The sequence below is a fragment of the Terrapene carolina genome, unplaced genomic scaffold (genome assembly GCF_002925995.2).
Source record: "Terrapene carolina triunguis isolate 2854851 unplaced genomic scaffold, T_m_triunguis-2.0 Scaffold66, whole genome shotgun sequence".
Classification (NCBI taxonomy): Eukaryota; Metazoa; Chordata; order Testudines; family Emydidae; genus Terrapene; species Terrapene triunguis.
In genome coordinates, this window is record NW_020664417.1 from 83980378 (window position 1) to 84002184 (window position 21807).

At 43.6% G+C, this 21807-nt stretch overlaps 1 protein-coding gene across 1 annotated transcript; it reads left to right on the top strand.

Annotated features, from left to right (window-relative positions):
- Positions 1-1771: 1771 nt before the first annotated feature.
- On the top strand, positions 1772-21350 carry LRPAP1 (LDL receptor related protein associated protein 1). The gene is made up of 8 exons (XM_024214908.2): positions 1772-2036; positions 10332-10476; positions 12087-12211; positions 13657-13777; positions 14811-14969; positions 16309-16391; positions 19084-19260; positions 20556-21350. The coding sequence occupies exons 1-8, from the start codon at positions 1857-1859 to the stop codon at positions 20619-20621; spliced, it is 1056 nt and encodes a 351-aa protein (XP_024070676.1). The 5' UTR covers positions 1772-1856; the 3' UTR covers positions 20622-21350.
- Positions 21351-21807: the final 457 nt, after the last annotated feature.

The following is a 21807-nucleotide window of genomic DNA, read 5'->3' on the forward strand; positions in this document are numbered from 1 at the left end:
GTTTAAGGCCTGCTTAACTCTCAGGCACCTGTGGTTTTAAGTGCATCCTGATGAGCTGTACATGCTAACTATTTGAATAATCAGTTGTCAAGGCCTGAAAACGGATGCAGTTTTCAACCCATTCTTGTTGTCATGTAGTTTTGTCCCATTTAGCAGCATATTCCTATGTTACTCGTAGTCATCCTTCTCCCAGCCAACCAGAGGTCATCAACATGTCTGTACATGGACACAAGTGTCCGTGGTAAAAATTTTAAGGTCCGTGGTAATTTTTCAAAAAATTGAATGAATGAATGACATCCTCCTCCCCCCTCCCCCCAACATCCGTCACTAAGTACGGTAATTTTGTCAAGTGTCCGTCATGCAACATTGTGGTGCCGACCCCTGCAGCCAACCCAGACTCCTTCCACAGGGTGTGTGGGAGAAGGCCCCCCCCCCATCAAGAATTGGATCTTGCCTTTTGTGTATGATGCTTTTAGAATCATAGAATATTAGGGTTGGAAGAGAACTCAGGAGGTCAGCTAGTCCAATCCCCTGCTCAAAGCAGGATCAACCCCAACTAAATCATCCCAGCCAGGGCTTTGTCAAGCCGGGCCTTAAAAACCTCTAAGGATGGAGATTCCACCACCTCCCTAGATAACCCATTCCAGTGCTTCACCACCCTCTTAGTGAAATAGTGTTTCCTAATATCCAACCTACTGCATCCCCCACTGCAACTTGAGACCATTACTCCTTGTTCTGTCATCTGCCACCACGCAGAACAGCCTAACTCCATCCTCTTTGGAACCCCCCCTACAGGTAGTTGAAAGCTGCTATCAAATCCCTCCTCACTCTTCTCTTCTGCAGACTAAATAACCCCAGTTCCCTCAGCCTCTCCTCGTAAGTCATGTGCCCCAGCCCCTTAATAATTTTCGTTGCCCTCTGCTGGACTCTCTCCAATTTGTCCACATCCCTTCTGTAGTGGGGGGGAAGTACCAAAACTGGACGCAATACTCCAGGTGTGGCCTCACCAGTGCCGAATAGAGGGGAATAATCACTTCCCTCTATCTGCTGGCAATGCTCCTACTAATGCAGCCCAATATGCCGTTGGCCTTCTTGGCAATGAGGGCACACTGCTGACTCATATCCCGCTTCTCATCCACTGTAATCCCCAGGTCCTTTTCTGCAGAACTGCTGCTTAGCCAGTCGGTCCCCAGCCTGTAGTGGTGCATGGGATTCTTCCTTCCTAAGTGCAGGACTCTGCTCTTGTCCTTGTTCAACCTCATCAGATTTCTTTTGGCCCAATCCTCTAATTTGTCTAGGTCACTCTGGACCCTATCCCTACCCTTCAATCAACAAATCCAAGCTGATTACTTAGATACCTAAAAAGGTGCTCTCAGTAGGAGAACTGCAGCCTGCATTTACCTGCTATAATTCGGGCTCCCCCTACAAAATTTGCTCAAAACTGAAAAGCAAAAATTTTTATTTTTATTTTTTGGCTCGTATGTTCTATATTTAAGCTGCTGCCTGATACTGAAATAGCAAACACCATTGCACAATGAATGCTGTGCCTGCAGAAAGCTGCATTGTCAGCTCCCTCACAAGAGCGCTGGTTGAACAATTAGGCCCGTCCTAGATTTCTTTAAGCCTCCCATCAGCCCCCTTGGTTTTCCAGCGTGCAATGCATTCTGTGTCTTGTAGTAGGGGGTTGTAAGGATTCCCTGGGGCTGGATCATTTGTCTTCACGGCGAACTACAATGACCACGGTGCATTCTGGAGCACTGCAGCGTGGGGGTTGTAGTTTTCCTCTTATCCAGGCCGGCTGCTTGCTTGGGTGACTCTCTGTAGCAGCTGTCGCAGCAAGAGGAGGCGGGGGGACGATGTCTGCCGTTTGGGAGCTGCTGGCTCTGAGCTCCTCTCTGCTGCTGGTTGTCTTGGCGCAGGGGGGCAAATACTCCAGGGAGGTGAATGAGGCTGCTACAGCCGGCAGCCCGAAGCGCCAGGAGGCCGGGGAGTTCAGGGTTGTGAAGCTGAACCAGATCTGGGAGAAAGCGCAGCGGGTGAGTCGCTAATTCGCTTCCTTGCAACTGTATCCCCTGCTCCCCTGCGCGCTGGGGTGAGGATGCCGGTGCCTGGCAGCAAAGCGCAGCATTTTCAAACCTCCCTGTCTGAAGCTGGGCCCCTGCCCCCGTCTTTAGGAAGCTGAACACAAGTGGTCTGGTTTTCAGAGGGGCTGTGAACCCCGGCAGCTCCCATTGAGTGGGATTTGTGGGTGCACTTCTTCCAATCGGGAGATTTAGATGCCTAAATATGGATGTGGGGCCTACCTTTAGGCACCTAGCTTTAAAAATATTGGCCCACATTCAGGAAGAAGCTTAATTGTAAGATATGGTGGGCCCCCGTATATTTGGTGGTGGTATGAACATGTACCACTGCCTCTGAGTCTTTCTCTGGGATTGGGGAAAAGTGGAGCAAACTGGACCCGATGTTGACTTAAGATGTGATGTGGGATATTAGGTACCGGATAAAGGCCCAAGCTGTCTCCCCGGTGCATCCCCCTTCCCCCCCGGGAACTTTCATTTATTATGTGAGAGCTGTGCACGATTTTCACCTGGGACACACCAGCCTCTGCAGACAATTCTGTAAGTGAGTTTGTAGGAGAGATCTGGCAATGCCCATATGTGCTTCTACTAACAAGCAATCCCATCCAGTGTGTAACATCATCTGGAAAAAAGTGGAGGTCTTTTATGATCTGGGAGCAGGAGCTTTGGTGCAACAGTGCTTACAGCGCACCTCAGTGACCCAGCCCACGTTTGATTGACTGATTGCCGGGTCTGTGACCCCTTCCTGCACTGGCCCTACCCCTTCCTCAATCCAGTGCAAAAGGTGCTTATCAGATGTGTGTGGTGGACCTTGACTGAAGCTCCACTTGCCCTTATGTGCTAATGGCAATCCCTGTCACTGCCCTTCCAGCTCCCAGGTTGGGCCTTCCCTTAGGAACTTGCCGTGATTCCCTCCCCCACTAGCTATGCCATTCTTCTCACTCCTGTGTGTCTGTGGTGATCCCTATCCCTTGGCCTTGATGTTAGATCACCTCTATCTTAGGGACTTATATGGCCCCCATTACTATCATATCTGAACGCCTCACACTATTTAAATCAGCGGTCCCCAACACAGTGCCCGTGGACGCCATGGCATTTATGTGTGCCCACCTACTGACAAGGGAGCGCCCCGCCGCCGAGGAGCGCGGCCGCTGGACAACCAGCCACCAAAATGCCGCTGAGAAGCATTTCGGCAGCGACGCTTCTCGATGATGCCGCTTCTCCGTTGTTCGGTGCCCGCCATACTGAAAGGTTGGGGACCACTGATTTAAATGTTTTTGCCCTCATAACACCCCGATGGGGTAGGGAAGTGCTATTATTCCCCCCCACCACCCTTTTTTTTCTCTTCTTCTTCAGATTGGACAAGTCACTTTAACCTCGGTTCTCAAAGTCAGACAGGCAGTCTCTGGTGGGGCAGAGACTTGAACTCAGGTCTCCTAAATCCTAGCCTAGTGCTGTAATCTCCATGTTTCAGTAAACACCTACACACTCACCCTAAATTCCAATATTGTGCCCTCATTATGTACCTGGGGCTCTGGGATCCCCTTCTGTGTTCTGGCAGAGAACTCCCTCAGGCCCTGGGCTCAGATACTATGTCCTCTTCTCATGCCCACAGGAGTCTGCTACACTCACTGTAACTCCAAGTGTTCTGCCCTCCCTGCATGGCAAATAAGACTGCCTCGCCTCCAAAATTCTGCACACACAGCAAGAGCAGGTGTCTTAAATCTCTCTCCCCTCACCTGTACGTGTGGGGAGGAAGTGCTATCTAGGCAAAGCCAACAGGTGGGGAAAACAGAATACCAGAATATAGATGTGAAAGCACTCATGACAATGCTGAGATTGTCCCTTAAAATCAGTTTTGCAAAACTGGAATATCTTGTGAATTTCTGATTAGAGGAACTCGGTAGCACATTATTATACAGATATTACACTATGGTGTTAAAATGTGAGCTGAGGTAAAGAATTGAGCTATAGTACATGCTAGAGGTCCAGGATGTCCTCTTTAGACAGGCAATACATTGTTTAGACTAAATGTGCCTTTAATAAGCAGCAGTTCTCACTACCTGAATTTTACTTTCAGGTTCAAATTAACCAAAAATCTCCATTCACCTGTCCTTTTTTTGCGCAAGCCTACATGATCTTTTCAGCAAATCTTCACTAAGATTTTTAAGCTGGTAATGAAATCCCAAACCAGCTTCACTGCTGCTTTCCTGTGAAAGGTTTGTATGAGCCTTCTTCCAACATTGAGCTCTATATTGTGAGCTTTGGTGACCATCGTCTTTCTGACCATTTATTAGAAGTAGCTGAAAATAAAGAGCTCTGTGGTTTTGCATCAGGGGTGGGTGCTGCAATTCAGTACTGCATCACAGCCATGTGTTGTAATTCAGCTGAGCAGTGCTGCACTATTCAGTGGTAACCCAGTTCCTCTCAATTTCCCAGAAATAAGGTTGATCTCTCTCTCTCTGTCCCTGGCTAGCTCCCATTCTCCCTAGAACTGATACTTACTTGACCTGCAATACGTATCCAAGGGATCTCAGTGCAAGGACTCCCTTTATCGAGGGCCTGATTCTACACTGGTTTGGGCAAAATATGGCCTGTGGGCTGCATCCAGCCCATCGAACAGTTCTGTCCGGCCTCCTCTGCCCCCTCACGATCTCCGAGTCCGGGCCGCTAAAAGTCCCGCGGTGCAGCATGGCTCAGGCAGGCTGCCTGCCTGCTGTGGCCCCACGCTGCTCCCGGAAGCGGCCGGCTGCTGCTGGTACGTCTCTGTGCACCCCAGGCAGGAAACTGACCAATGGGAGCTGCGGGGGCAGTGCTCGTGGGGGTGAGCAGTGCACTGAGACCCACTGTCCCCCTCCCCTCAAGGGGTGCGCAGAGATGTGCCAGCAGCTGCCGGCTGCACCCACTTCCAGGAGCGGCATGGGGCCACAGCAGGCAGGCAGCCTGCCTGAGCCCTGCTGTGCCACCGGCCGGGAGCCACCTGTGGTAAGCATCTCCCGGCCAGAGCCTGCACCTCGCACCCCCTTCTGCACCCCAATCCCCTGCCCCAACCCGGAGCCCCCTCCTGCACCAAACTCCCTCCCAGAGCCCACACCCCTCACCCTCTCCTGCACCCCAACACTCTGCACCACCCCAGTGTGCCCTCCTGCACCCAAACTCCCTCCCAGACCCCGCACCCCCTCCATTAATATAGTAGAAATGTGCAGCCTGTGACGACTTAACAAAATTTGTGAAGTGCCCCCCCCCCCGTGAAAATTATTGCCCACCCCATTCTACACCCACTGAAGTTAATGACAAATTTTCCATTGACTGTAGTTAATTCTTAAAGAACCCTTTGTGCTTTTGTTTTTGCAGCTCAGATAGGTCTAATATCATCTGCTACTGAATGGTCCCATCATGAGCTTTAAATCCTAAGAAACAATAGGTTCCAAAGTCTAGCATGATATTGTGTTGTGAAGTCCATTGAGTTCCATTCTTTAATCAGAACCGCCTTGCTTTTGCTGCTGTGGGTAATGATTACAACTGAGCCTAGCAATCTTTGCTATGACATTGTAATGTTTCACAGATTCTCTGGTGATAGTTCCCAATGTTGTCAATTAACAATATTAAACATTAGGCAAGGAGCAAATAATTTGGCACTTGACAGCTTAATTATAAACCTCTTCTGATCAACTTTCATTGCTAGCTACACTCAACTCTTGGTACCATTTGCCAGTGTTACAGTCAGTAAGTCTGGTCCACACTAAGCCCCCAGTTCGAACTAAGATATGCAACTTCAGCTACGTGAATAATGTAGCTGAAGTTGAAGTATCTAGTTCGAACTTAAAGGTACTTACTGCGGGTCCACACGCGGCAGGCAGGCTCCCCCGTCGACTCCGCCTACTCCTCTCGCAGAGCAGGATTACCGGCGTCGATGGCAAGCACTTCCGGGATCGATTTATCGCGTCTAGACAAGACGCAATAAATTGATCCCAGAAGATCAATTGCTTGCCGCCGAACCAGCGGGTAAGTATAGATGTACCCAAAGGTTCCACATATGTGCACCTTACCCCTTGCAGTGTTTTAGGTGATATCATCCTGGGACCTGTGTGAGATGAACTTCAAATAGGAGCAGTGCTTTGAGTACCAGTTTTATCTGCTCTCTTTTCAGTATCCAACACTGATATAAGAACAGACTACGCAAAAGAATTCTACAGAAGTTTTGGCAAATTTGAAAGGCTTTACCCTCCTCTCATGTTTTGTAATGTTCCAGGTATCCTTTTCTGAATTTCCCATTGAATTATGTTCTAAATTGGATTTCTGTTCTGAAATGGGAATATTTCAGAAACAGAACATTACAATTTTGGGGAAAAAACCACTGTTGTGACTAAGATGATAATCAAAAGTTACTCAGCGCCAATACAAGACATGAAAAATGGACACCACAAACATGTATGTTTGTTTGTTTGTTGTTTGCAGGAAAAACAGGTTTAAATATTGTATGTAAAGTTTCCATGTTTATTTAAAAACAAAAAAACAAAAAAAAAACAAAAAGGAAGTCTTTAAAAAAAAAGTTTGCAGGAAAAATTCAGTGTTTGAAATAATATCTGATTTCTGTGAAACTTCTTCATTTGAAAATTCCACTTTTTTCTCTCCTTAAGCTTAAAGTTTGTAACATGTTTACCAGCCATGTGCCATATGTAGTGACGATAAATCAGGCATCAAACTGTGGACAATGCAGTTGATCCTTTATTAACTAGAAAATGTATGCCTAATGACAAAGTATATATTTAAAGGTTTTATTGCAACAATTTTGAGAATCCTTGAGAATTAAATCAGTTTGACATGTGAATTATTTCTAGTGTATTTCCGTGTTCTGTTAGTTCTGCATGAAAGAAAGCTTAACCAACACCAGTGTAGGGTTAAATATTAGTGGAGTGTGCGGGAACTCAGTCACCCATTTTACCTTTACAGCCAATTGTATAGAAGCTGTGGAGAAGCCTGTGGATGAGACTGAAGTAATGACTAAGCTGTCAAGGTTCAGTCCTAATTGAGCGAGCTGCTAAGCAATGTGGCCCCAAACCAGCAAAGCACCTAGGCTGTGATGTGCCTCCCTCTTCAAAAAAGTGTATAAGCACGTGCTAAAATCTCACTGACTGCATATGCTGACATGCTTTGCTGAACAGGGACAGGCCACACGCTTAAGATCTCTGCTGAATTTAAGCCAGTGAATAATCCCATTGAAGTGAATGGCATAGAAGTCAATGTTCTTAACTCTGGGATCGGGGCCAGAGAGCTCAGTATCTTGCAGGATCAAGACCGTTAGGCTTAGCTGTTTTTCTAACTGCTCTAGGTTTTAGAGTAAATTAAGGTCCTGATTCAGCAAAGCACTTACACAAGTTAGTAGTCCTTCTGTGCCACTGTATTCAAAAGGGCAATTCATGCTTAAATTGAAAAATGTGCTTTGCTGTGTTGGAATCTAACTTAATGGTATATTAAAATAGACAATTCAGAACAGTCCTAAATGGTGTGAGCTGCCTCTTTGAAGTTACCCTTAGCTAACCTGTATACTCCAAAGTGAATTTCTGTGTCTTATCAGTGCCATTTGCTTGTTTGTTTTTTTAAAAATATGTTTAATTTCATTAATGAGAAGTCAGAGAATATTTCTGAAACACACTGATTGATATCTTGATGTTCTGAAATAGTTTCTCACTTTTTGTGGAACAAACCAGTTTCTGAGTGTAGATTTGGTGCATCTCTTTTTCATTTATCATTGTATAGCCATTAGTCTGAGTGTGTTAGCAAATAACGTTCACTCATTACGTTATTTTATAACAGATGGATCCAAGCTTCCAAGTTCAGAAGTGGATCCAAACTTTCCAAAAGATGGGGTGCTAGATTAGCAGAGGTAAAATGATGTAGAAAACTCAGATGGGACCTCGCTAAAGCCAGGCTGCTAAAGTGTTTTTTTCTGACCTCACTTCCCCATTGTCTTCCACATCCCCTTCTTGCACAATGCCCCTCTCCCCCAGGACTATTAAGTAAATGCAAAAATTAATGCTAGTGTATTATTTGATTACTCCAATTTAAAGTGACAGAAATCAGGAATTTCAAAAGCTGTGACTCCTATTATAGCAACCTGGATTCAGTGACAATGCACATCAGTAATTATTCCTATTCCTGGGTGTGAGGTTGTTTTTGTTTTTTTTGTTAAATATATACAACAACATTTTCAAGTTAATCAAACACTCCTCTAGAAGCCTTACATTTTTAATTTCTTCATGGTTATGGCCTTGATGGCTCATCCTTTCACAGATCCAAGGCCAGAAAAGACCTTTGTGATCATCTATTCTGACCTCCTTTACAGCACAGACCATAGAACTTCCCCAAAAGAATTTCTAGAGTGTATCTTCTATAAAAACATACAATATTGATTTTAAAAATGGTCATTGATGGAGAATCCACCACAATTCTTGGTAAATTGTTCCAATGGTTAATTTCTCTCACCATTAAGAATGTATGACTTGTTTCCAGACTGAATTTGTCTAGCTCTAACTTCCAGCCATTGGATCATGTTACAGTGTTCTCTACTAGATTGAAGAGCCTGTGATTAAATATTTGTTCCTCATCTAAATACTTATAAACTGTAATCAAGTCACCCCTTCACCTTCTCTTTGTTCCGCTAAGCAGATTGAGCTCTCTGAGACTGTCACTATAAGGCAGGTTTTCTAATCCTTTAATCATTCTTGTGGCTCTTCTCTGACCCCCCTCCAATTTATCAACATCCTTCTTGAATCGTGGGCAACATCCTTCATGAATTGTGGGCCACAGTAGTCCAGTAGCGCTCGCACCAGTCCCAAATATAGAGGTAAAATAACCTCTCTCCGCCTACTCAGGATTCCCCTGTTTATACATCCCAGGATTGCATTAGCTCTTCGGCCACAGAGTCACACGGGGAACTCATGTTCAGCTGATTATCCACCATGATCCCCAAATCTTTTTCAGAGTCACTGCTTTCCAGGATAGAATCCCCTATCCTGCAAAGTATGGCCTACATTCTTTGTTCCTAGAGATATACATTTAGCCATAGTAAAACACATATTGTTTGCTTGTGCTCAGTGTACCAAGCAATCCAGATCACTTGGAATCAGTGATCTATTCTCCTCATTTATTTATCACTCCCCCAATGTTTGTCATCTGAAAACTTTCAGTGATTATTTTATGTTTTCTTCCAGGTCACTGATAAAAATGTTCAATAGCATAGTGATGATATCACGTTAGTTTGACAGGATCTATTTTCCACAAACCCATGTTGATTTACATTAATTACGTTACCATGCTTTAATTCTTTATTAATCGAGTCCCATATCAGCCACTGCATTATTTTGACCAGTATCGATTACAGGCCTGTAATTACTTGGCTCATCTTGTTTACCCTTTTAAATATTGGCACAACATCAGCTTTCTTCCAGCCTTCTGGAACTTCCCCGGGTCTCCAAGATTTACTGAAAATCAACATGAATGGTCCAGCAAGCTCCTTATCCAGCTCTTTTAAAACTCTTGGATGTGAGTTATCTGGACCTACTGATTTAAATATCTATATGTTCTATTAATGCAGTACCTGGAGAACTTCCATAGCTGCTCGTAATTATTATGTTGAATATTAACCATATTTTGTTGGGATAGAAACATTTCCCTGGAGCATTTTGCAACTCAATAACTGTAGAAATCTTAGTGCATTAAAACCAGAAAATGAAATTGTCTAATTTTCCAAGATGAAGAAATGGGGTCAGATTAAAGGAACAATAAATCAAATTAGATATTTCAAAATCTTTGTTTTAATAATCTGCAGTATCAGTAACAGATAGGGATTTTTCTTTTTAATATTATAATGTTCCATTAAAAGTTCACCTGCTTTCCTTCCCTCCCCAACCAAAGCTGAAGAGAGTTAATTTAAAGCTTAATGCCAGCAGGAGATACTTTTTTTTACCCATGGCCAGTGCTGCCGTTACAGAAATGATTGGGGGCCTGAGGAACAAAGGCAGCTTTAGCATATGGATGTTAAGGACCAATGGGAGCATCATACAAGGAGTTTATTTGTACAGTGTCTTGCACACTGAGGTCCCTGTGCTCTGACTGACACTGTCCCATTTCAGTGGAATATCAAATATTGTTTTCTATGCCAGTCTAGCTTCAGAGGTAACTTTGCAGCTGTGTATGCACATGCGTGTTATTACAAGGCAACTAACCAAAGCATTTCTCTGTTCTCATTAGCTTCATCTGTCAGCTGTAAAATTGGCAGAGCTACATAGTGACCTCAAAATACAAGAAAAGGATGAGCTGAGCTGGAAAAAGCTGAAGGCTGAAGGGCTTGATGAAGATGGAGAAAAAGAAGCCAAACTTAGGCGCAATTTAAATGGTAAGGAATAACTTTGCTGAAGAGGCCAGAATTGTCACTCGGTACCTAAAGTTAGGTGTCAACATTTATTTTTAGGTCATTAAATAAATGGCCTGACTTTCAGAGGCAATAAGCACACAAAACTCATATTGAAGACAGTGGGAGCTGCCAGGGCTGGGCACAGTTCCTACAGTGGAATGAGATTCCTAGCTTTAGGCACCTAGGGTTTGAAAACTTGGTCTCAGGAAAAGCACAGAACAAAATCAAACAGCATTGCAACTTCATTGATAACTTGCTTTTCATCCTGCTGATGATTTTATTTATTCCATTTATTTTTAGACACTTTTTTTAAAAATAGAAGTTCTCTTGACTTCTGAAATTGAGCTATTATATTGTGTATAAAATCTTCATCTCGATTTTGCACCTGCAGAAATTGAAGCCAGTGTCTGAAAATATGGCCCTGTGACTTGCCTGAGGTCACTTGGAGAGTCAGTTGCAGCGCCTTAATTAGACCCTCCTAATTCCCAGTTTTGTCATCCTTCCTCCCCAATATGCTCACTCTGAGGCTATCCCTCAGGCTGTTCTGGGGACAGTGATGGCTTCTGGAGAGGGTGCTGCTCAGTGCCCTTCTCCTAAAGGGGTTGTAATGGTGACTCAGAGAATTTGAGTTTGCAGGAGGAGTATAGTGTGCATCATGTGAAGATTTAAAGACACAGGGCCAGGACTTGGGAGGCCTGACCTTGCAACTGACTAGCTGTGCGAGGATGGACGCTGTCCCTATTTTGCAGATAGGGAACTGTGCCACAATTACTCCTAATTAACAGTGTGTTGAGCATTGATTAATGTTGCAAAACTCTTGGAGGGTCTCTGTAGGTGGCACAGAAGTGCTGATGGTATATTGGTAGTATTCACGTGTTACATCCTGCCCCAAAATCATCCTCCATTCCATGAAGCTTTTATTTTACAGTAATTTAAGATTTGTAGTCAGTGTGCTTTGAGGTCAAATAAACTATTTTAGCTATTCTGTCTGGGGACACACTGTGTGAAACTGACATTTCTGTGGACAAAATGGGCTAGGTGCTTTGCAGACAATTCAGACGACAAACACCTTACTTTGAAGATAGTCCTTTTTTTTTTTTTTTTTTTTTTTTTTTTTAAATGTATAGACTCATGGAAAATAAAAGGTGAAAATGGAGCTGTTTAGCAAGTATCTTGTTCCATGCTTTTTCTTTGATCTGGTTTGTATGGTATTTTATTTTTGTTAGCTTTCTTCAGGAAAGATCCAGGATTGATGGGCCTCATGGTAGATGTGTGTCTTAAGGAGAGACTCAAAGGAGAGGGCAGAGATATAACGCCATGCTCTTGAGTGGGTCATCAGCAAGGGGATCAAACCTGGGACCTCTGGATCTTAAAGCATGAGCCTCTGCTGCCTGACCTAAAAGACCCAGCTCTGTTAGCCAAAGTTATAGCTGGCTCATCCACTTGTATATGTGGCCCTGCTACCAATAGAGGAAGATAGAACACCTCATTGAGTGGGCATGGATTCCACAGACTCTCAGGAAAGCGGTTCCAGCGGGGCTAAGGGGAACCATCTCCTATTGGTTCTAATGTTTCTTGTTGTTCACTTACAGTAATTATGACTAAATATGGAATGAATGGAAAGAAAGATGCCCAACTAGTAGATACCAATTACATCAAAGATGGCACAGAAAGTGATGTGCTAGATGATCCAAGACTGGAGAAATTATGGAGCAAGGTGTGTTTATTTTCTGGACATTTCAGTGTAAGAAGTAAATGTTCATTCAAGTGTATGTTTACGTTTTCTAGAAACCCCTGACTTGGACTGAGAAGCTTTAGAACTCTGTTTCCAAACACTGTGCCGGGTGCTATGACATGTTGAGTGTCCTCACCTTCCACCAAAATCATTGGGTGTTGAGGGTACTTCTCTTCTCAGAGGATCTGGTCCATTGTACCTGTTACACCCACTATGTCTGGGTGAAATCTTGATGACAGTGAAGTCAATGGGAGTTTTGCTAATGACTTTACAGGGGCCAGGATTTCACTCTGTGTGAACATTCAGGGATACAGCTGTGTACCTTGGGTTTGGTTTTGTTTAAATGGCTAAACTTAATTAGAAATATTTCATAGAATTATTTAAAAAAACAATTATAAAGGATTTTTTTAACTTGAAAATCCCACCCTGTAGTGTTTGTGAGTGAAACCTTCCAGAGTTCGCGCTAGTGCCTGAAAACAAGAACTGTTCCAGTTTGGGCAGTAACAACAGACTGGAAGAACCTGCAAAAAGGAAATAATTAGTAAAAAGTAGATTTGTTTTTTAAATTCTTCGCTTTATCAATCTACGGTGGTGTAAGTAAAACAGCAAAGGAAGTTTTTTTTGTTTGTTTTTTTGTTTTTTTTTTGGTTTTGGTTGGTTTTTTTTTTAATAAAATCAAATTGAACCTGACAGTGCCCTTCTTTGAGAAATGGCAACAACAACAAAATCACTTGGAAGTATTCCCCAAACAAAATTTGAGCCTCTGGCTCTGTACAAATATCAAAAGATTTCACTTTTAACCTGTGGGAAGAAAAACAGCACCATCCATCCCCCTACCAGGGAAGCACATTGAGTGCCTCTCTAACTGCGAATAGCTAGTACAATGGGAAACAGCTTGGTGCAGAGCAGGGACACGACACACAGTACGGTATTTACTTGCCAATAGAATGAGAGCTCTTGAATAGATGTTCTCCTTATGTGTCAGTCTACATCCCTAGTGGAAACAAACCCTATACATTCAGGTGTGCAGTTCATGTCTCTTACATCAATAACGGACTGATTGCTTCCTAAGGAATGTGTGTGACAGGGATATTAGGCTCTACAATAATACAAATAATAATAAATAACAATTTTCATCATGTCTCTGGATATTTGGTTGGTGAGATCCTGGCCCCATTAAAGTTAACGGTAAAGCTCCCGTTGAATTAATTCAGTGAGGACAGGATTTCAGCCCAAGTCTATGTTCTGCCCTAATATTGAGACACAGTGAGACATAAAACGAAGAGATTTTGAAGGGAAGCTTGACCTAATCATTTTTTTTTAAAAATGTGAAGGGAATTTTATTTGGCAAGTGAGTGTATGTAGCATCACTTGGCCTCGGAAATGAAAAAGGATTATAGTTTCTGTCTCGTTCATATTTCTTTCAGGCCAAGACCTCTGGGAAGTTTTCCGATCAGGAGCTGGATAAGCTGTGGCGGGAATTTAAGCATCACAAAGAAAAGATTCACGAATATAATATCCTGCTAGAGACTGTGAGCAGAACAGAAGGTGTCTGAATGTTTGTCTGATGTTTCCAGTGCAGTGCAGCCCTTTCTCTGCCAATCGCTCAGTTGTTTTAAAGTATCTTTAAAAACCTAAAGACGGATTGTTGGGTTTATATTAGGATTGCTTTGCAGATGCTGCCATTCAGATACTTGCAGAGCACAAGTCTGTATCCTCTGCCAAGAATCTCTATAGCTAATGGAACCGTTGCTGTTCTTTGTTTTATAACACCTGCATGTGTTTTAGTGAGCAAGGAGATTGTCAGCTTAGCAAAATAAATTCATTATGGCTTTTGGGAAAATATCAGCAAGTGCTGAGCCCCTGTTCTAGCAGTTGGGCCCTGATCCAGTGGAAAATAGGTCCATGGAGGCGCCCAATGTGCAGGCGGGGTTGGGGGGATCAGATCTGGGTTCTAGCTGAGGAGGAAGGATGGAGTTACAGCTAGAGCAGTGAGGAGCTAGATTCTTCGCAGCTAAGGTCTGTGCTGGACCCAAGAGGATGGGAGCAAAGGGGGCTTTATGCCACTTTGTGCTACCTCCAGCTAAGGCTACCAGAGGTCAGTTTGCTGCCTGGCATGCCACACCTGGCACAGTTTAGGACACCACCTGAGGCTGCTCTAACTTATGCCTGGCTGCTAACAGCCCCTCTGGGGCATTCCAGCAGCCTTTTTAGCAAGGACTAAGAAGTGTTCCGCCCATATTCCTGTTCCCTAGGGCAATGCTGTTCTGCTGCTGTAGGGATTTTTCAGGAAATAGGGCAACAGAATTCTGGATCTTCTTATTGACATTGTTGACCTGATTTATGTATTCTATATGATAAAATATTTCTGCACTGCTCCTGTCCAAAGCACGTAGATTGAGAAGCAAACACTTTTAAAAATCAGTGTTATTAAAGTGCACTATTTATGCTAATTTACTATTGGGTCATGTGCTAAGATCTGAGCACCAACTGCTCCCATCCAACTTGCTGGAATTTGCAGGTACTTCTGTCCTCTCGGAATTTGGCCTATTATGAATTAATGTTTGTATTTTGATAACAGAAATCCACAAAAATATGATCAACCCATCTGAAGAGGACCAGTTCAAAGAGGAAATCATGCATGGCAAACACACAGAACTCAAAGACAAAATGCGAAGCATCAATCAAGGGCTTGATCGTTTACGTAAAATCAGCCACCAGGGATATGACACAGCCAGTGGTATGATTCACTCTGTTTCACATTCATTTATAATCAGTTTTATGAGAAGTCAGTAGGTAAATAACCAGTTATAATCCAAAGGAGCCGTGTACAAAGTGCTGACAAACAGACATGGGGTATTTAAAGGGACGCATTAGCCTATTCTGTTTAAGTGCTGATTTTACAGTCCAAGTACCCTGTTTGTCATCTACAGCAGTGGTTCTCAACCCGGGGTCCAGGGCCTCCTGGGGGGGAGCTCGCGAGAAGGTTCCAGGGGGTCCACCAAGCATGGCCAGTGTTAGACTCACTGGGGCCCACGGCAGAAAGCCAAAGCACCCCTGTATGGGGCTGAAACCTAGGGCCCTGAGCCCTGCCACCCGGGGCTGAAGCCAAGGATGAGCAACTTAGCTTCTCAGGGGCCCTTGTGGCATGAGACCCCAGGCAATTGCCCTGCTTGCTACCCCCTAACACCTCCCTGGCTTTTATATGCAGAAAACCAGTTGTTGTGGCACAGGTGGGCCGTGGACTTTTTATAGCGTGTTGGAGGGGGCTCAGAAAGAAAAAGGTTGAGAACACCTGGTCTACAGAGACCCTTCATATAGGACAGGAAACAGGTTCTCCTGATGCTTCCATTCCTTGTGCCTTTTGGTTGAGTGGGAAAGTGGAACAAACCATTGTCCCTGAAAATGACCAGGAGGTTTGCCTCTGATTCTCTCCAAATCTGCATGTTTCTCAGAGATCTATGGGGTCTCAGGGCCAACTCTGCAGAGACCCTGTGGGTACTCATTCCCTTTTGGCTACTCAGAGCTTTTCTGCAGCATGGCTCCTGTAATGCCATGCTGCCAGAGTTGCCCCAGTGGCTGCTGCCACTGGAACTTCCCCTTATGGGGAAGGATGTTTTCTGATTGGACCCTCTAGGCGTTATTACAATACAAAAAATAAATCCTAATAATCATTAGGGGAAACCATCACCATTTCTGGATACCCGGGGAGGGTTAAATGCAGGGAATAGGATGGGGGACACTCCTGTCTTCCAAGCCCATCCAATAGAAATCAGCTGGGATTTCATTTCGTTTACCATGAAGGCAGAGAGGGTAATGGAGACCATAAACAAGGTGTGTGTGTGTCTCCTTTTGGTTTTGTTTTTTAAAGGTCCCATATCTACCATACTAAACATCTAAGTAAAATATTAGGATTTGTCCTCCATCTAGGTAGACCTGCTCAGTAAAGCAGTGCCGGTGTGTGCGCGTTTCTCATGTAAAGCCATGTGGGTGTTGCTGTTAATTAGTCATGTTAACATGGTATCAAATATTAACAACTTAAACATTAAAATAATTATGTTTTGTGTCTGTTGGTTTAGAATTTGACGAACCCAGAGTGATTGACTTATGGGACATGGCCAAATCAGCCAACTTTACTGAGAAAGAACTCGAATCATTTCGGGTAAGATAGAATTTAGATAAGGGTTTTCTCTTCAACACTAAGAAACGCTATGTACACTACGTTCAGGATGTGGTAATGCACCCTTTCCCCTCCTGTTATTCTTCACTCACCATGATCAAGAGACAATCTTGCAAACACTGAAGCATATGTGTAACTTTACTTATGTGAGTAGCTCCATGGACTGTCGTGGAACCTCATAGGAGTAAAGTTACGCATGCACCTAACTGTTGATAACAGTGGGCCCTTATTTTGTGCAAACAGATCACCTCTCCAATCATCATCTTCTAATCCCCAATTGTAATTAATGCTTTGGGAAATAATGGAAAGGATGGAAACTAAAACCAGGAACCACCAGCTAGCTAACTTCCCCACCAGGCTGTTATTTTGCCCCTTGTGGGAGGGTTACTTTTTGGTCATTTCATGGGAAGGAGCAGTGCACAGCTAACCCAGAGAGGCACAGCGATCCTGTTTAGTGTGAATGCCTTTTTTGAGAAATGAATTACTGTGGTGTTCGTGCTTGCATTTTTTGGCTTTTTTAATGATGAAATTAAAAATATCTCTATTTAGTTTATACCATGCCTGCTTGTCCTGTTTCCCTGACTGCTTGGGGACAGCAATATCTTGCATTCGTGGCTGGGGGAGCTGTGCCCTCAAGTCTGCTTCTGAATTTTTATCTGTGTATTTATAAGGTCCCCATCATAACTCCCCTAGGAAGTATTACTGTGCCCACTTTACAGATGAGTAAGTAAGGCACAGAGAGATTAAACTACCTGCCTAAAGTCATGTGCAAAATCTGGCAGAGCCTGTAATTGAACCTAGATCTCCAGAGTCACCGTCCAGCCCACATGACCACTCTTCCTTAGAAACATGGAGTCTGATTTCCACACTCAGTTAAACATGTTTTAATTACATTGACCTCTGTGAGCTGTGGATCAGGCATACACAACAGTGGGAGAGGTAGATCAGGCCCATGGCATCTGTCCCTGGAATAAGGAAAACTCCGTTTTTCCACCAGTAGGATCTAAAATAAGAATATGAAACAGTTTAGAAACAGACTGAATGTTTGGGCAGAAACCTTCCTTTAGGGAAATGCCATGCACCAGTGCTGAGATCTGCTGCTGTCAGCAGCACAGCACATGCTGGGGTATCGTCCTAGAAAGAGGAAGGTAAGGATTACAGGGTGCACTTCACTGACTTATAATGTGGGAAGAAAAGAGTTAAAGGTAGAAATTTGCTGAAATTCTTGTTTGAGTACTCAAGAGCTAACGCTAAGGTCAGGCCTTCGCGTTTGTTATTTTGGCTGATCTCCTGTAAAGCAAACCGCACAAGGTTTTATAAGGAAAGGTGCTGCGTTGGCACATCATCCAAGGAAAATAGCTTGACCAGATTAGCAACTGCAGGCAAACCCAGTGCTAAAATATAGTGGCACGTAGTGTGTAAAACAGAATAGAATGTTAACAGGCTAATCCTTTCCCTCTGCCATCGAACTGTTGAGAGGAAAGCGAGACCTTTGCTTCTAAAGCTGGAGGAGATCCATTAGAGTGGCATAGTTTTTTTTGTTTTGTTTTTTTCCCACCAGCTCAGAGTGAAAACTCTGCCAAGCTAGACCCGAGTCAAACTAGTGCCAAACATTGTTTAAGGGTTTGTCTATAGTACAGCTGGGAGCAAGCATCACAGCCCTGGTAGACAAACTTGTGTTAGCAGGGCTCACACCAGCATGCTAAAAATATCAGCGTGGATGCTGCAGCAGCAGCTGAGGCTTGGGCTTGCCACCCGCACTTGGGGGTAAGGTTGGTCCCAGCTTGAGTGGCTAGCCTGGGCTTCCGCCAATGCCGCAACATCCACACAGTTAGTTTTAGCATGCTAGCACAGGTCTGTCTAGCCAGACTGGCAGGCTCACTCCTAGCTGCAGTGTAGACATGCACTACGTGAAATAAGTGAGGTGGATTTCAGTCCGGTTCTTTGTGCGCAGGTGTTACATTGCAGAGGGAACCATCACCATAATTGGCACAACAGTTGGTATTGCTGGTAGTGAGGGCCAGCCCCGAAAGTTCATGGAGACTAAAGTTCCTCTCGAATAGTGGTCCAACAAGAGCCTAACTGGGTGTTGAGGGAAGCTTGCATTTTTGCTGCCTCTGCCACAGTATACATGAGATCTTCTCTGTGGATAAATCCGAGATGTCACTGATGTCAACCTGGCCCCTTTCAGCACTAGTCGAAGAGGTTGTCACTTTGTTCTATTCCAGGCACATCACAGCTTGTGGTAAAACAATACAGCAAATCAGGGGATGGCTGGGCTGCCAATCAGAAAAGAGCTAATTCTGAGCATTAAGGGCCTGATATTGAAAAGTGACCTCTGTAAGAATTGTAAGAATGCAAAAAACGCATTGTAGAAACTTCTAGGCTTTTCCATGGTGCTTGTCACCATAGTATCATTGCGCCTCTCAGACATTAATGGCCTCTATGACGCTTGTGCAGTAGATTGATGTTTGGATGCTTTCCTTCAAAGCTGAATTTCTGGATGGTTATGATGCTCCATTATCCCAGCGTTCTTAAGAAGCAGAGAGCTGGAAGGGCTTTCAGTGTGTGACGCTCATTAAAATAGCATTAGGAATGTGCTGCAGGGAAAGAGAGGGAGGAAACCTCGGAAAGAAGACTGCATTTAGCCTGAAATGTGTATTCATTGTTCTAGGAGGAGCTGAAACACTTTGAAGCAAAAATTGAAAAACATCATCATTACCAAAAACAGTTAGAGATTTCCCATCAGAAACTGAAGCATGTGGAGGGAACGGGCGATAAAGATCATCTGAGCAGAAACAAAGAGAAATACGTCATGCTAGAAGAAAAGACTAAAGAATTGGGATACAAGGTCTGTACAAATACGATGTGTTGTGAAGTTTCTATATGCCCCCAGTGTAGGTTTAACTCTGCTAGAGGGAATTTGGATTTTCCTGTGCTTATTATCCATGCTATTGACATATTCATTATTAGTCATCATTTGTATTACAATAGTGATTTGAGGCCCTATCATGGGAGCCGGCCCTTTAAGGGGAGTCAGGGACCAGCCCACCTGAGACAGGTTCTTGTAAAGAAGGAGCCAACTGAGGCCCAGGTGGAAGTAATTAAATCCCATGGTGGCTGGTTGGCAGCTAATGAGCCTGATAATGGATTACCAGGGCTCAGCTGGAGTGGTTCTCAGAAACAGGAAGCTCCTGGGGAGAGGAGCTCGCAGGAGAGGCCTGGAGCAAGAGGCCTGGAAGCTGTGCTCCTTCAAACTGTGGCAGGAAGCCCGCCTGGTCTGTCAGGAACTATATGGTGCCCCAGAGGAGCTGCGGCTGACGAATCTCTACAGGCCTCTGGCTCCGGAGAAGGGTTCTTCCCAGTTAATGATAATAGGCCTGACTCCAGGGTAGGGGGATGCAAGCCAAGAGAACCCTGCTGCAGCTGGGTGGGAATGGATAAACTAAGACTGACTCTGTCTCCCAGCTAAGATGCTGGGGTGAAGACTTGCTTGTATTTTCATTAGGTCTTTGGTTAATAAACTAGACCCCCTCAGAATGAGCATTGTTCCTTATGTAGTGTTTGTGAACTTATTGATGATATTAGGGGAAATCCAGGCAAACAGCATTTATAGTGCCACACTTGGCCAGAAGGGGGTGCTATAGGGCAGGTACATCCTGGGGCAGATCCCATTTGATATTGGGGTACCATTGTGCTGGGCACTGTTCAAACACATAGTAAGGGACAGTCTCAGTCCTGCAGGATTTACAATCTGAATAGACAAAACAAAAGGTGAGAAGAGGAAATTAGTATTGTTCCCATTTTAACTGAGGCATCTTTGTCCAGGGTTACACACAAGAAGCCTGTAGGAAAGCTGGGCATGGAAGCCTGAGTCCCAGTCCAACGCCTTAACCACAACACCATCCTTCTTGTCATATCAGAAATCCTGATTCTAAATATCGAAGAAGTTCACAATTGCTATGACTGGGTAATAGGTTTGGCTTTCGGGAATAGTCTCATTCAGTTGGGCCTTAAAATTCTCAGTCATCGGGGAATGACCTTGTCCTTCTACAGGTCTGTCAAGTGCCGTATACACCAATGGTAAAATGTCAATATGCAACAGCATTTCCTGATCACTTAGTGAATATCTTTTTGCCCTTTTAGGTAAAGAAGCACCTACAAGACTTATCAAGTAGACTCTCAAGAGGTCTTCAACACAACGAACTCTGAACATATTTTCCATGTTGTGAGATCAATATACCCAATAGATCACTTTTCCTGGGACTTATCGAATACCTAGAGAAGCAGATAATTAAATATTAAGCACCCAACAGGATTGTCCTTTGTAAGGAATATGTTTTCAGTCCTTTTACATTTTAGTCACTGAACTGATACTGTGATAGTCAAATTAAATGAACCAGTTATAAATATACATTTAATTTGCACATCTTTTATCATTTAAACTTTGCATCCTGCATCACATCAGCCTTTCAAATAATCATTCCAAAAAAACAGTAGGGACTATATGTGAGAGCTCCGCTGTTTTTACTATTGGGGAAACTACATTTTGTTACCAATAAATCCATCCTGATCAATGAAACCAAAATTGAAGTCAGTGGGACTACTGACCGGTCTAACCCAAAGTATGTGTTTAAGGCATTGATGCTGCAAAGGCTTAATAGAAAGTTAGAATAATCTAAATGTACAACCTAATCTAGTGCCCATTGAAGTAAACTGAAAGACTTTCACTGAATTCAATAGACATTGGATCAGATGATCACTGCAGATAATCTTATAGTGGATGAGTAAGGAGGGAAGAAGGGTTGGGGCCAATTCTTCCCAGATAGTCATAGAGTAATGAATATTTCAGAAGCTCCTGGATTTGTATAACTGTTTTTCACATTTGTTCAGAGAGTTTTTGTGACACTTAAATCATTAAAAAAACAAAATGAGACATCAGTGAATTGTCTTTTCCTCTCTCCTTTGGTTAAAGATAATTCCAGCACTTTTGCTAGATGCTGGAATTCATTTTGAGCATGCACATCATAATCCCTTGTGACAGTGGGTATATTTTGCAGCAGAAGAATGTGTTTATTTTGTATTTTGAATGTTTGGAAGGTGCTCTGTATCAAAGTCACTGACTGGATATTATAAGTGATGCCTATAGTTAAGGTTACCCTAACATTCCAATATACGACCCTGTTTTCCATTTTTATAACTTTACCAAACTTCAACCATTTGGCTTTAAATTGTCCATGCTGGGTGTCTGCCTCTGCTTGAAAAATTTTTAAGTTTCAGCTAAAACTGTTCCAAGAACAAGGACAAAAGAAAATATGGATGCTAATAAGTTCGTACAGCCATTTTGCTGAGAAGCTCAAGCACTTACATGCTTCAGATCAGGGATTTTACTTCTGAG

Bases quoted from the DNA above. Each gene is read 5' to 3' on its own strand.
- LRPAP1 (XM_024214908.2), top strand. From the start codon at position 1,857: ATGTCTGCCGTTTGGGAGCTGCTGGCTCTGAGCTCCTCTCTGCTGCTG. The intron at 10,477-12,086 runs GTAAGGAATAAC...GTTCACTTACAG, and splicing joins ACTTAGGCGCAATTTAAATG to TAATTATGACTAAATATGGA. The intron at 14,970-16,308 runs GTATGATTCACT...CTGTTGGTTTAG, and splicing joins GGGATATGACACAGCCAGTG to AATTTGACGAACCCAGAGTG.